At 37.2% G+C, this 14,644-nt stretch overlaps 1 protein-coding gene across 1 annotated transcript in view; it reads right to left on the reverse strand.

Annotated features, from left to right (window-relative positions):
- rbms3 (RNA binding motif, single stranded interacting protein) overlaps window positions 1-14,644 on the reverse strand; it is a 296,186-nt gene that overhangs the window by 187,066 nt on the left and 94,476 nt on the right. Inside the window, exon 4 of the mRNA XM_062992124.1 lies at window positions 12,174-12,265. Within this exon, the coding sequence (XP_062848194.1) occupies window positions 12,174-12,265 (92 nt within the window). The remainder of the gene's footprint in view (window positions 1-12,173; window positions 12,266-14,644) is intronic.

Raw genomic sequence — 14,644 nt, forward strand, 5'->3', positions numbered from 1 at the left:
ACACCGATGGGGCATAACATTATGACCTCTGACAGATGAAGTGAATAACACTGATTATCTCTTCATCATGGCACCTGTTAGTGGGTGGGATATATTAGGCAGCAAGTGAACATTTTATCCTCATTGTTGATGTGTTAAAAGCAGGAAAAATAGTCAAGCGTAAGGATTTGTGCGAGTTCGACAAGGGATAAATTGTGATGGCTAGACGACTGAGTCAGAGCATCTCCAAAACTGCAGCTCTTGTGGGGTGTTCCAGGTCTGCAGTGGTCAGTATCCATCAAAAGTGTTCCAAGGAAGGTACAGTAATAAACCGAGGACAGGGTCATGGGCAGCCAAGGTTTATTGATGCACGTGGGGAGTGAAGGCTGGCCCGTGTGGTCCGATCCAACAGATGAGCTACTGTAGCTCAAATTGCTGAAGAAGTTAATGCTAGTTCTGATAGAAAGGTGTCAGAATACACAGAGCATCACAGTTGCAGGGCTGTTTTGGCAGCAAAAGGGGAACCAACAAAATATTAAGAAGGTGGTCATAATGTTATGCCTAATCAGTGTAAATAGCCTTTTCTGACATGAGTGTTAAATTTTCCAGTTATTAAAAACACAGATTCTCACCAGTCTGGAATTCATTTTTTGTTACAAGTGATCAGACATATATTTGGCTATATATGGAACACAGTAAGAATCTGACATCAGAGAAACCATCAAATTAGGTCTAAATCCTGTATGTCCAGAACTCGGTCTCTTTCTCTGGAAGCTTATTAATCAGTTAAACAAACTGAGCATGTGCAGGTTAAACATATTTTAGAGTAAATATAACTGTATTTAGTTTTTTTCAATTTTTTAAGCGTCATTATACACAATATATACCTGTAGCTTTGTTTTTATCTTCTTAAGACCACGTCACTTTTACGTAACTTTTTTTGGGTTAACAGCATTTTGAATAAAAAAAAAAAAATTACACCCAAAATCATTTGGACAAAAACAAACATGAAATTAAAACACAAATAGTAGAAATAACTGGTAACTGAAGTTAAAACAAATTTTTTCTACATTTAGTTTATGATCATGGTGAGTAAAAGGGCAGCAATACATGTGATGATAACACAGCAGTTAAAGTGCTAGACTAGGTCAATGGTTCAAGCCCCACCAATGCCAGGTTGCCACTGTTGCACCCCTGAGCAAGGCCTTTATCCCAGTATTTACTCTCAATTATAAGTAGTTTTAGATAAAAGCATCTGCTAAATGTCATAAATTGAAATGATATACACAACTGGGAAACCACTTACTTACACCTAAGGTTATTACACTTACAACTAGAGAATGTGAAAATGCAAATCTACTTTCTGCGTGTGAAACAGAGGTGTGAGGAAACTAGATACAGGGGGAACAAGCCATACTCCTTACAGTCCGTAGCAGAAAGCAAGAATTAACCCTTGAATTGGGACTTTGTGTTTTAAACAATATTGACTTTGTTTTAAATTGTGCTAAAAAAAAACAATTAAAAATAAAATAAAATTTGTGGTTTGTCTATAGTAGTAAATGTTGTAATTAATTTTTAATGCATTAAACTTTCAGAATTTAAAGTAAAAAAAAAATTTTTTATTGTTAAAACAGTAAGTTTTGCTCAAATAAAGCATGCACACCCTAGTCCATGCAACAATTATGTATGTTATACTACAAATATGTAGTTTTCTGCAAAACTACCATTATTTTTTGTTAGTAAGTTATCAAAAACATACTTTTTCTTTTCTTTTTAATGGTGTGGTGGTTGCATCTCAAACCAGTTACTCAGTTTATCAGCAAGACATAACCCAAACTAAAGGCAACACACACTGAGCTTAAGAAACCGCTCCTTAATAAGGCACAGCTGCTAGATGTTAGCTGCAATAACGAGAAGTGCTTTTTCATTGGCTTGGCATTAAGGAGGGCTCCGGATGAGGGCTTAACCAGCTCCACAAACACCTACATAACCGCCACCAACATGTACCATTATGTCTTTATAACAAATATAGGTTAATGTGCTATAATATGAAAGAACTAAAAAGAGTGACTCATATCAGCTTTATTTTATTTCTATTTGGGTTTGTGTATTGTTATGTTTTTTATTTTTATTTACACATTTAATTTGATGATAGACACCACATTAGAAACGCCAGTCTCTTACTGGTACCTTGGTTGATAAGTTCATTGATAAGTGGAACTGGTTCAGTAAATACCTGTTTCAATGACCTAAAGCTTCAATTTATATAGCAAGTGATAACAAGCTTGTGTCATAATCTGTGTTAAATAATACATGCCAACAAACCATGACACTTTTTTTTAACTGGTCCAGTTTAGTCAAACTACAACTTTCTTTAGTATGAGCAGCTTATACTTTTTCGTATCATGTAAGAATTTATGGAAACGACTCACTTATGGGGGCGGCATGGTGGCTCAGTGGGTAGCACTGTCGCCTCACAGCAAGAAGGTCCTGGATTCGATCCCCAGGTGGGGCGGTCTGGGTCCTTTCTGTGTGAGGTTTGCATGTTCTTCCTGTGTCTGCGTGGGTTTCCTCCGGGGCTCCGGTTTCCTCCCACAGTCCAAAGACATGCAGTCAGGTGAATTGGAGATACAAAATTGTCCATGACTGTGTTTCACATTAAACTTGTGAACTGATGAGTGATAGGCCAGTGATAGCTCAGTGGTTAAGGTATTGGACTAGTAAACAGAAGGTTGCCGGTTCAAGCCCCGCCACCACCAAGTTGCCACTGTTGGGTCCTTGAGCAAAGCCCTTAACCCTAAATTGCACATCGTGTTCCACTCATTGTGTAAGTCACTTTGGATAAAAGTGTCTGCTAAATGCTGAAAATGTAAATGTAAAATGATGAATCTTGTGCAACGAGTAACTACCGTTTCCTTCTATGAATGTAACCAAAGTGCAAAACAGGACGTTAAAATCCTAATAAATAAATGAATAAATTTATGGAAGAGCTGTGCTAATAATGCTTGTGTGCCCTCAGGTTTTACAATAGTATGTAATATATCACTCAAATTTACATTTACATGTCCTATAAGTGCAATACAAAGGTATTCATATTTTCATGTATATATTTATAGTAATATAACTAGGTACATCACTTGTTTTAAGGGAAACCATTTAATGTAAATAACCACACACTATCGGTGTGTTCGAAAACCTAAGGAGCTGCATTGCTGTCTTACTGCCTACATAGGCAGCTATCTAAATAGAGAGGATTCTATTAAGTCATTGACTTATAAGGCAGATTATTCAAATGCACTACTTAGACAGTGATTCCATCAGTTGTCGCTTACCAAGGTAACACAGTTAGCCTCATGCCATTCAAACCAATGGGATGGGGTGGCACAACGCGCTAGCATGTCAACTACCGTCTCGTCTCCCTCCATGCACCAAATTTGCAAATAAATGACACGTTGCAAATTGTGCATGTTTATTCAAATAAAAAATCAATAATAATTTATTTACGTTTGATAATAACTCATTTCGTTTCTCCGCACCATCTGCCATATTTTTTATTTTTCTGTGAGAAAAACTGTGCCGCACTGAATGCTGGGATTGCCTTCACCACTAAGGCAGCATCGGATGCTCACTCGTTCTTGAGTCAAAATATCATTGAAATTTTAAGATATCTAACTAGGGAGCATATTAAGGGATCTAGGATTTCTAACAGCCTCCTTCTCGGGAGTGCGTGTAGGATGATGTAAAATGCTGTCTATGTAGAGATTAGAGACTAGGTTTTCGAACACACCCATTGTGTGCATTTTTGTGTAGCAGCTCCTAAGTCTGTATCTTATGTTTATTATTTATTTTTATTTATTTTTTTTCTTCACTTTCTGTTTTATCACCTTTCTCATACTGCTGTAACAAGTTAATTTCCCCAAGGGGATCAATAAAGTCTTATCAAATATAAACACTTGATTTATATTTACATTTGCTAGCTTAGTGACTCGAACAAAATGTGGGTTTGACTTCCACCTCTTTTGCAAGTGAAACGTGGGTGCTTAAGCCTAATGTGCTGACTTTGAGGATAAAGCTACACCAAGTGTGAAACCAAAGCAAACCTGAAGGAATTGTAATTAAAATCCAGAAATCAGGGGTAATTGGTATATCAAAGAGCAGAATGAATGTGTGAGGGTTTGTTGGCTAAGAGATCCGGATGTTGCCACACCTGCTGCAATGCTCTTACAGAATATAGAGCTAATAAAGTGTCATAAATGTATTTTCACTGCCAAAATGAGTTGGTAAGGTGTGAGATAGATGCACTCATATGCTGAGCATAGAAAAAACATGCAGCTGCTACAGCATTGCTAGCTGCAAACATATGCATTGCATAATAAATTGTATCCTAACACATTTTGGAAAGCAACTATGCGTGAAATTGATCTTGCAAAACTCGAAGTGGGCCTACTATGGCCCTCATCTATTGCTTTACAAATCTGAAAGGAAGTCGATTCATATTTTTCTGTTTTGTTAAGGGTACATGAAATTTCATGAGCAGTCACTTACATTCCACTCACAAGCCTTTGTCCTTTACACTGACTGTTGAATATTGATGCCATATGGTATATTCACCTCTACCATGTGTAGACCGTGGCATAGTTAGATATATCCTCGCTTGGGATTTGTGTCAGCAAAAAACAAGCTGCAGCTTATAACCACACAGCAATTCACCGGTCAGCACTCTCTCATCCCATCTTTCAGAGAAAATAAAATCATGACATACAGTAATTTACTGTAAACGCTCAGCCTGTCTACCTTTACTTAATGTGTATGGTGTTTAATGAGGCATGCAGCTGTCGAGGAAGCAACCAGGCCTCTTGTTACCTCTGGGAAACAGACACAGCTATCAAAATAGAGCACCTTATAATTCAGCAAAATAAGCTAAAGGGGAATAGCGCTTCTCCAGCCGGAGACAAAAAGAGCAACAAATAAAAAGCATGGAATTTTCTCTGCGTTTTACTTTTTAATACACTGAGCCTAGGCTGTCAACAGTGAAAGGCTGTCAAAAGTAAAAGGCAAGAAATGATTGGACAGGTATTCAATATAACAGTGTGCTTACAAAGACCACACTTTATATACCGTATAGACAAATGCTACTCATGGATACTCAACACATTTATATTAAATGTTCTACTACATTCACGTTGCATTGTGTGATTGTTTATTATTTAAATCATGAGTTATTAATGTTTAATGGGAAATAAAGCTTGTGGACGCTTCCCAATAAATAATTATAGACAGCCTATTGTATATTCTAGAACAGTTGCTGGAGCCTATCCTGGCTTTTTTCAATGGGCGCAAGGCACACAGTAACACCCTGGATGGGGCACCAATCCATCGCAGGGCAGACACACGTACACACACACCCATTCACCTATAGGGCAATTCAGTGTCTTTAATTAATCTGACTGCATGTTTTTGGAATGTGGGAGGAAACATAATGGGGATTGAACCCAGGACCTTCTTGCTGTGAGGCAACAGTGCTACCCACTGAGCCACCGTGCCACGAAATGAGCAGCTCTGGAATTGTAACATCAATTGAGGCTTTCTTTACCAACATCAGTGCCCATATAAATGCTATTTTGACTGAATAGGCACAAATTCCCACATGCCCAATCCAAGGTGTAATGACAAGCCTTGTCAGAAGAGACTTGTTATGACGGAAAAGATCACATCAAGTGAAGAGGTCACTCTACTTTAATACCATTTGTTTTTGAAATAGGATGTCCAACAAGCTCATGGTCAGGTATCCAAATACTTTTGGTTAAATATCAAATGCAGTATATTAGTGTTGCTCATAAATTTGTTTGAATTTAGGTTACACTGATGGTATCTTAGAAACAATAGAGTAGCCCGTATTCATAAATCACTGTAATTGTGCTTATGAGCTGTTGTGCTAACATTGCCAGGCTTTGCAGGATTCTTTATAAGCTCTAATAATGCCTCATTAAGCTCCAGCAAACATGAATTTTTTCATGAACTTTTGTAGCCCTTCCCAGCTTCATGTAGGTCCTCTAAAAATTATTTTGTTCATGGTTTGAATTACAAGGGGATTATTAATACTTGGACCCCCCAAAAAGAGGTAAGTAAAAACAAAAGTTAAGGAAAGGGGGCATTATTAGTTAGCTAAACCGTACCTTAGAGACTAGTTTATGTTAGCATTCATCAATATGAAGTTGACACAATCTAATTCAGAAACTCAGACAGCAATCAAGTACATTAAACAAGCAACAAGCAAGTTGAACCCCCAAACACAATTGTCTTTGTATAATTCGCACTCTGGTTTTATTTAGGACGGGTGTACATGAGCAGACTGTTATGATATGAGGAGCCTCTGGCTTTGTGTGCTTTCGTATAATGGAGAGCATCTCTAGAACCCGCAGCTCCACTTTAATCTCATTAGAGACACCTGACTTTCAGAGTCATTAGCCCAGAGGTTTACATATTTTCCCGGCTGTACCGTGTTAAATTAACGATTGTGTGTAATAACCACATGAGAAAGTGTTTGTGTTATTACTTTGGGCAGAATGTGTGAATGAGAATTGTGAGAATGTGTCACACTTTATGAATATATGTTGATTTATGGATATAAAAAAGATTCTCAGAATACTTGGGCTCTGGTAGCTTCAGGAAGCACTGCAACAGTATAACTTTCATCATGAGAACAGCTTCTGCAGGACAAACTGGGTTTGTATTTAACTTAATGAGCCTTAAGCTGAAGCATTTAGCTCATTTAATTGCTATTTTATCATTGTTCTAAAGACACAGTTACAAATCTACAACAGTAATTATGTAAAGTCCTTTAAACCACAGTCCTACTGAGTACACGCAAAGCCTTACACAAGCTTCTGACTATTTAATTCCTTTTAATAATAATAATAATAACAATAATAATGGTAATAATAATAATAATAACAATAATAATAATAACAATAGTAATAATAAAGATAATCATAATAATAATAATAATAATAACATCAGTAATAATAAAGATAATAATAAAAACAAAACAATAGTAATAATAATAATAACAATAGTAATAATAGTAATAATAGTAATAATAGTAATAACAATAGTAATTATAATAATAATTATTATTATTATTATTAGCTTCTGACTAATTATTTTTAATAATAATAATAATAATAATAATAATAATTATAATAATTATAATAATAACACTACTACCACTACTACTACTACTATAAATAATAATATAAATAATAGTAATTTTAAGTTTTTTATATAGCACTATTTTCTAGTCATGGCCTGTGTTTGGTGCCACACTTGGCGCAAAAAAGTTCAATCTTTATTGTTGTGTTTGTTCTGCTTTTTCAATTTGTACCCAACAGTGGCAACCTGGCAGTGGTAGGGCTTGAACTGGCAACCTTCAGTTCACTAGTCTAGTATCTTCACTGCTACAACTGCACTAAAGTATCCATCCATCCACCTACCTATCTACCTACCTACCTACCTACCTACCTACCTACCTACCTACCTACCTACCTACCTACCTACCTACCTACCTACCTACCTACCTACCTACCTACCTACCTACCTACCTACCTACCTACCTACCTACCTACCTATGTTGTGGCTGGTGTAAGTGCCAGTTACTTTATCCTGGTCTGGGTTACATATGGTCTGTTGCCACTTTTTACGCCAATGCATTGCATCTTTAATCTTTTGCATATTTTAGGACTTGTGAAAAATATCTTAGCTGCTAGGCTACAACTGCATCCATACATCCATACATCCATTCATCAATCCAACAACACCCACCAACCCATCCATCCATCCATCCATCCATGCATCCACCTACCTACCTACCTACCTATCTCTTTATGTTGTGGCCGGTGTAAGTGCCAGTCACTTTATTCTGGTCTGGGTTACTGTTGGTCTGTTTCCACTTTTTATGCGAATTCATTGCATTTTCAATCCACCCTCTGCATATTTTAGAACTTGTGAGAAAACCCACAAAGACGTGGAGAATAAAACACCTTGAGGTGAGATTCATAAATGTTTTATGTTGTACGTTTTTATTTAAATGCCTTTCTCTCTCACACACACACACTTCCTGTGGCATGCGTGAGTACCTTATCTCTTCCATGAGTTGTATCTTAGGTTATGTATTAGGCCTGAGATCTATTGCAAGAAGAAAAGATAAATTGAAATTTCTCTATACAACATGGGCTGCATTCCATGCATCATAAAACAGAAACCCACCCAAGGATTATTTCTGCCAGTTGTAAATCACTCAGGCATAATGCACTGTTGCATGTATTTCTGGGACTCTTCTCTAGTCTACATCATGCTTAGAAAGGCACTTATCACCATCAACGCCATACTGTACAAGTCTACTTTTAAACATATTTACACACGGGCTCCAAGAGATACGATGGGAGAGGCTCTTTTATCTCCAGAAATTGTTGTATGACATATTTATTAAGTCTCTGCAATCCTAGATGATAAGATTCAGTCTAGCTTTAAGTTTTTGATGAGCTTTGAAAGCAGCATTTTTAGTGTGTTAATAATCCAAAAAAACAACATTAATAAACAAGCAGTTACATTTCACCCTACACAATGCATAATATTATCAAAAGATTTAGAAAATTATATAAAAAAAAAAAATTAAAAAAAAGAATCCAGCACTGAATACCCATTTTGATGACTTAGATCAGGGGTGCCCAATACGTCGATCACGTTTGATCGAACGGTGCACGCTGGTAGATCGCACCTCATTCAAACAGGTCAACATGATTGACATGAAATGTGGCCACTGTTTCTTTAATTTGTGGTTTGTTACCATAGCTACACCCAGGGGCGATTTAATGCATGGGCTTACCTGGGCCCCAGCCCAGGGGCCCCGAATAATTGAGGGCCCCAGATTGGCTGTTTTATTTTTTATTTATTTTGTTAGTTATTTTGGTTAATAAGAATGGGGAAGCTTACAAACCAATGATTTTGTAAATCATTTACACGTTATTCATGTTTCTGACTGGTAATTGGCCAGATAAACTCTAACGAGCTGCTGTAATTCTGATTGGTGGTTTCAGTTAAGCAAGGTGAACGTTAGAGCTAGTATGTGAGTGACATTCAGCTCAGCCAATCAGAATGCAGCACCAGGTTTATACACGTGCGTTCGGACGTTCTGCAGCAGTTAGTTTTGTATATGAGACTCTGCTTATGGTCCCAGCATTGAAGTTCGGGTTTTGAAACTAGGCGGTCTAAAGCGCTGTAACGCTCATTGAAGTCCTGACTAAACAGTTAAAGTGACTCTACCCTGTCGTGTGCCTTTATTCCCACACCTCCACCACCGCACAGCTACAGACCCATAGCATCCCCACCGGACAGCGGCTAGGTGAGCCAACCCTCTACAGGCTAATGCTAGCAACAAAGTGCCACGATAGCGAAAGTAAAAACACGACAATATTTTTGTTAAGTAAAATATAAAAATAACTAAAAGACAATGAAATATCAGAATACATGTAATCACAATACACAGTGAGTGTACAGCAAATATATATATATATATATATATATATATAGAGGGGGGCCCAAAATAATTTTTTGCACTGGGGCCCATGAGCTCCTAGTTACGCCACTGAACTCTGTTGTCTTGCGTTGTGTACTGATTTTATGAAAACTATATGTGGGGGTCCACAACCAACTGTAGCCCCTGGGCCCACCGGCAGGTTAAATCGCCTCTGGCTACGCCTCAGCCCGCCTAACGCACTGATAATCTAGTTTTCACTCATCAGTAGCCAGTTTGCGCCATTTGTAGCCTACACTGTTTGTGAAGATGAGTGTACAACCAAGCAGAAAGAAACCAAAAACGTTTCTATTTGGGCAAGAACACTGCAAAGACGACTGTTTTGTTCATACGTGGAAGAATCTGACAGAGGTATTTTAACTCTGCAATATGACATTCATGAAGTCAAGGGCCTCTGCTGGACAATTTCGGAACTTGCTGGCTGAGGTAAAATATCCAAACATAAAAATGTGCCACATATTTGACAGCATTTTTGGATCAACCTACTTGTGTGAATCAGCCTTTTCCCACTTAAAAATAATTAAGTCTAAATATCGGTCCATCCTTAGTGATGAACACTTGGAAGCCTGCTTGAGAATTGGCACCAGCAGCTACTGTCCAGACTACATAAACATTTAGTCGCTTACCCTGTAAAGCTGAATTTCAAAATAGGCAACTGAAGCACATTTAAAAAAGCTATAAAGCTTATTTGAAAAATAATGAAGCCAACCTTTTTAAAAAGTAGATGGCGATGACCTGTCGACTGAAATGGTAGATCTCAAGCCACAAAAGTGTGGGCACCCCTGACTTGGATGGTAATACTACAATAAATATCACAATGAAAAATTCAGTCTAGCTGTAAGTTTTTTTAATGAGCTTTGAAAGCAGAATTTTTAGTGCTTAACATACACTAGTACCAGCACAACACCTTCATATTGCTACCATGCTGGTTTCACTGTGCCAAGATTGGCTTCAAACAAATATCTGGTCAATGGTAAAGATAAGGGAGAAGAACAGCTTACTTCATAGCAATAGTTGTGCTACACTCTGTAAATGTATATCCACAAACTAGTGTAATAAGAGATTCATGTATTAAAAATCCACAAAGCCATAGCCTGTAAATAGTGCAAAGAGAAAAATCCATTGTTAAATTTTTGTCTCCTGTGAAATATGCAATTTGCTGTGAGTTTGCGTTTAGCGATTTAAAATGTTTTATTTGCATAGCATATGAAATATGAGTCAGTCCTAGTAATCATAAAGCAATTAAGTTAGTGTAACAGACTTTTCTGTGGTGTAGTGTGCTATTGATGTTTGATGTATGTGTTTACGTATTGAGTGCATTTTGTCCCTTTGGGGATTCCATAATCAATAGAAAAGTGTGCTTCTCTACACACATGATCATTAAGCAAATTTCCCCATGACTCTAGTAGGGCCCTAGTTATAAGTAAACATAGTTGCACCACAAATGCAAGTTAAGACTCTGTTCCTCTGTACCTGATCTCTTAAGCTCATCTAAATCAATGTGATGCTAATCTTTCATATTTAATATGAGAATAATAAACATACTCTCCAGTCCAAAGAAGAAAAGTACTGTCCAAGGGTTGAAAGCCAGGGTCTGTTATGATGAGAGGGAGGTGGCATTATTAACTTATAAAACCAATAACAGCACAGGAAAGACTACTGCAAAGTCCCTGCAAGATTTACCTTGAACAGCACTGGAAACAAGTGGGGCTCCCATTGTTTTGCTAAAGCCTGCTTAATACTAAACGTTTAACTCACAACACATACAAAACGTTAAAAACATATTTTTCTCCTTTCTTTATATGGGCGATGGCACATAAAGTCTAGTTTATGTCTACTATATTGTTCTCATCATTTATGAGGCATGACTTCTCGACAGTACACAAACCGTTATGTCAGACATTGTTTACACAGCATGGGGTAATTCCATGCTTGTGCTTCTTACATGCTACATAGTGTGTCATAGTGTGTGAACATACATATTTGTAGTGCACTGATTATAAATAATCTATGATATATACTGTATATACATATACACATAATAATAATATTAATAATAATAATAATAATAATTGTTATTATTATTATTATTACTACTATTATTATTATTATTATTTGTATACTATTTTTATATTATTATAATAAAATAATAATTATTTCATTCTTTTATTTGATAGGTCTAATTAGAATGACCGTTTAGTGAGGCATGACTTCTCGACAGTACACAAACCGTTATACACAGCATGGGGTGATTTTATGGTTGAGCTGCTTACATGCTACATAGTGTGTAATCATACTATTTGCAGTGCACTGATTATAAATTACATATATATATATTATTTTAATATTATTTAATATTATTATAATAAAATAATATTGTTTTAATTCTTTTATTTAATAGGTCTAGTTAGAATGATCACTTAGTGTAAATAAAACATATATACACTGGCAGAGGGCTAGACATTATGATAATATTCATAATAACAGCTTAACTGCAACATAATAACCTCAAGATGAATCGTGACTATAATGCATGACCTTGTGATGTTTTATCATCATTCGCAGAATCAGCGTGATAAGTAGAAAGCTCCATGGGGCTTACCTTGGCCATCTGCGCCTGCACTCCACTAGCCTTTAGAGAGGCCACAGCTTTCTGCGCTGCTGCAGGACTGTCAAAATCCACAAAGCCATAGCCTGTAAATAGTGCAAAGAAAAAAATCCATTGTTAAAAATATATTATTTAATAATAATTGTGAAGAACATAAAAAAAAATGATTGCATATTGTGAAAGTTATGTTTTAGGCTGGTTGTTGACATTCCAGCTATTTTGTTATATGTATTTATTTATTTTTATTTGGAGCCCACCCAGCAATACTGGGCACAGAGCAGGAATGCACCCTGTACCAAACCATAAAAGTGCAACACACTCATGCTCTAATACCTACCAAGTGTAATCCACCCTTTGCATATTTTGGAAAATGACCTACTGGTGACCTAGGTTTAAACCTTACTTGCCTCTGGTCACTTTTTCAACCTGCTTAATGTAAATTTCCAACTCTAAATTACCACTGTTGGTACATAATGCATCTCTATTATTTTGACTCATTATGAGTATTTTAAAAATGTTGACATTTGACACATTTGAATATATTCATGATGTCTTGTTATTCTCATAGTATCATGCGTGTCATAATGCAAACTGTGGATCAGATTAATGAATTATTTATGAAGATTAAATACAATTATGCACATTATTCACATTTCTCAGAATTTAATACAGTAAAAGAAAATGCAATGAGCTACTTTTATTATTTATGTAGAAATTTCACACTTTCTATGTGATTGTTTTTTTTTTGTGTATGTATAAGTGAGAGAAACATGCATGTTTTGCATGTTGCTGTGAAACATAAAATGAGCATTGTTCCTTGTACGGTAGTTTTACACATGTATGTCATTTTTTTTTAATGATTACTGATGATGATTGATGATTACTGATTTTAAGTAGGGCGGCTCGGTGGGTAGCACTGTTGCCTCACAGCAAGAAGATCCTGGGTTCAATCCCCAGGCGAGCCAGTCCGGGTTCTTTCTGTGCGGAGTTTGCATGTTTCCCCCATGTCTGTGTGGGTTTCCTCCCGGAGCTCCGGTTTCCTCCCACAGTCCAAAAACATGCAGTCAGGTTAACTGGAGACACTGAATTGCCCTATAGGTGAATGGGTGTGTGTGTGTGTGTGTCTGCCTTGCGATGGGTTGGCGCCCCATCCAGGGTGTTACTGTGTGCCTTGCGCCAGTTGAAAAGTTGGGATAAGCTCCAGCACCCCCTGCTACCCTAATTGGATAAGCAGTTAAGGAAGTAAGTGAGAGGGAGTGATTTTAAGTATATTGTTTTTAATATGCTGGGTTATAAGTACACATGCTTTGAACACTTGAACACTTTGAACACTTGAATTAATAAGATTTAAGATGTAAAGTGTTCATTCATTTATTGTCCGTTTCACCACTGCTTTAACGTATTCAGGGTCGCGGTGGGTACAATTCACTGAGCGAAGGGCAGGAAACAACCCGGACAGGTCGCCAGTTCATCGTAGGGCAGACACATACACACACAATTATACCTAGGGGGAGTTTAGTATCCTATTCTGACTGAATGTCTTTGGACTGTGGGAGGAAATCAAAGCACCTAAAGGAAACCCACACAGACACGGGGAGAACATTCAAACTCCACATGGAAAGGACCTGGACCGCTCCATTTGGGAATCAAACCCAGGACCTCACCTGCTGTGAGGAGAGTGGTGCTACCCACTAAGCCACTGTTGAAAAGAGTTGCATAGTCATTTAACTTAGTGGCATGGCATATTAATTCATTATTAGTGATTTACTACAGCTGGTAACTACTGTATATAAATAGTGCAAATTTTATTGCACTCATGTGACACCCTATGGTGAGAGGATTGGTCATTCGGATAATAATTAAAGAAAGAAAACAGGTTAGCCATCAATGAAGAATAAGACACCTTTGTTTGTCATATATACAACAATAAAATGTCAACCATTGTATCACTGGAGCAGACAGGGTTAAGGGCCTTGCTCAAGGACACAACAGTGAGAGCCTGGATTTGAACCGACAATCTTTCTATTGATGGCCCAAAGCTCTATTCATCAGGCTACCACTGTTCCTGAGGAAGTACTGGAATGAGTTGCCTGTATATGATACACAGGTCCCTTAAACTGTATGTAAACTTTTGACTTTAGCTTTACCACACAGAATTTTTTGGGCAAATCAGGTGTGAAAGGTGTAATACATCCACCCAAAACATATCATAGCCGAACAGTGTCTGCTACTATCTGTCTGTCTGTCTGTCTTCCAGCACGCTGAGCTGAGAGCATATGGTTTAAACTTCCATGACTATTACACATACACACAGAGAGACAGGGAAACTGCAGCACACAGATGGCAGTTGTATCTGTCTACAGTTATGAAATGTGCAGATATTCTAGACACTCCAGCTGTTTTATTAAAGAAAAAAAACTCAGTTTCATGGGAGGAGAAAAAAAAAAACGGTATCCGGAACACCG

Source organism: Trichomycterus rosablanca, chromosome 3 (genome assembly GCF_030014385.1).
Source record: "Trichomycterus rosablanca isolate fTriRos1 chromosome 3, fTriRos1.hap1, whole genome shotgun sequence".
NCBI lineage: Eukaryota > Metazoa > Chordata > Actinopteri > Siluriformes > Trichomycteridae > Trichomycterus > Trichomycterus rosablanca.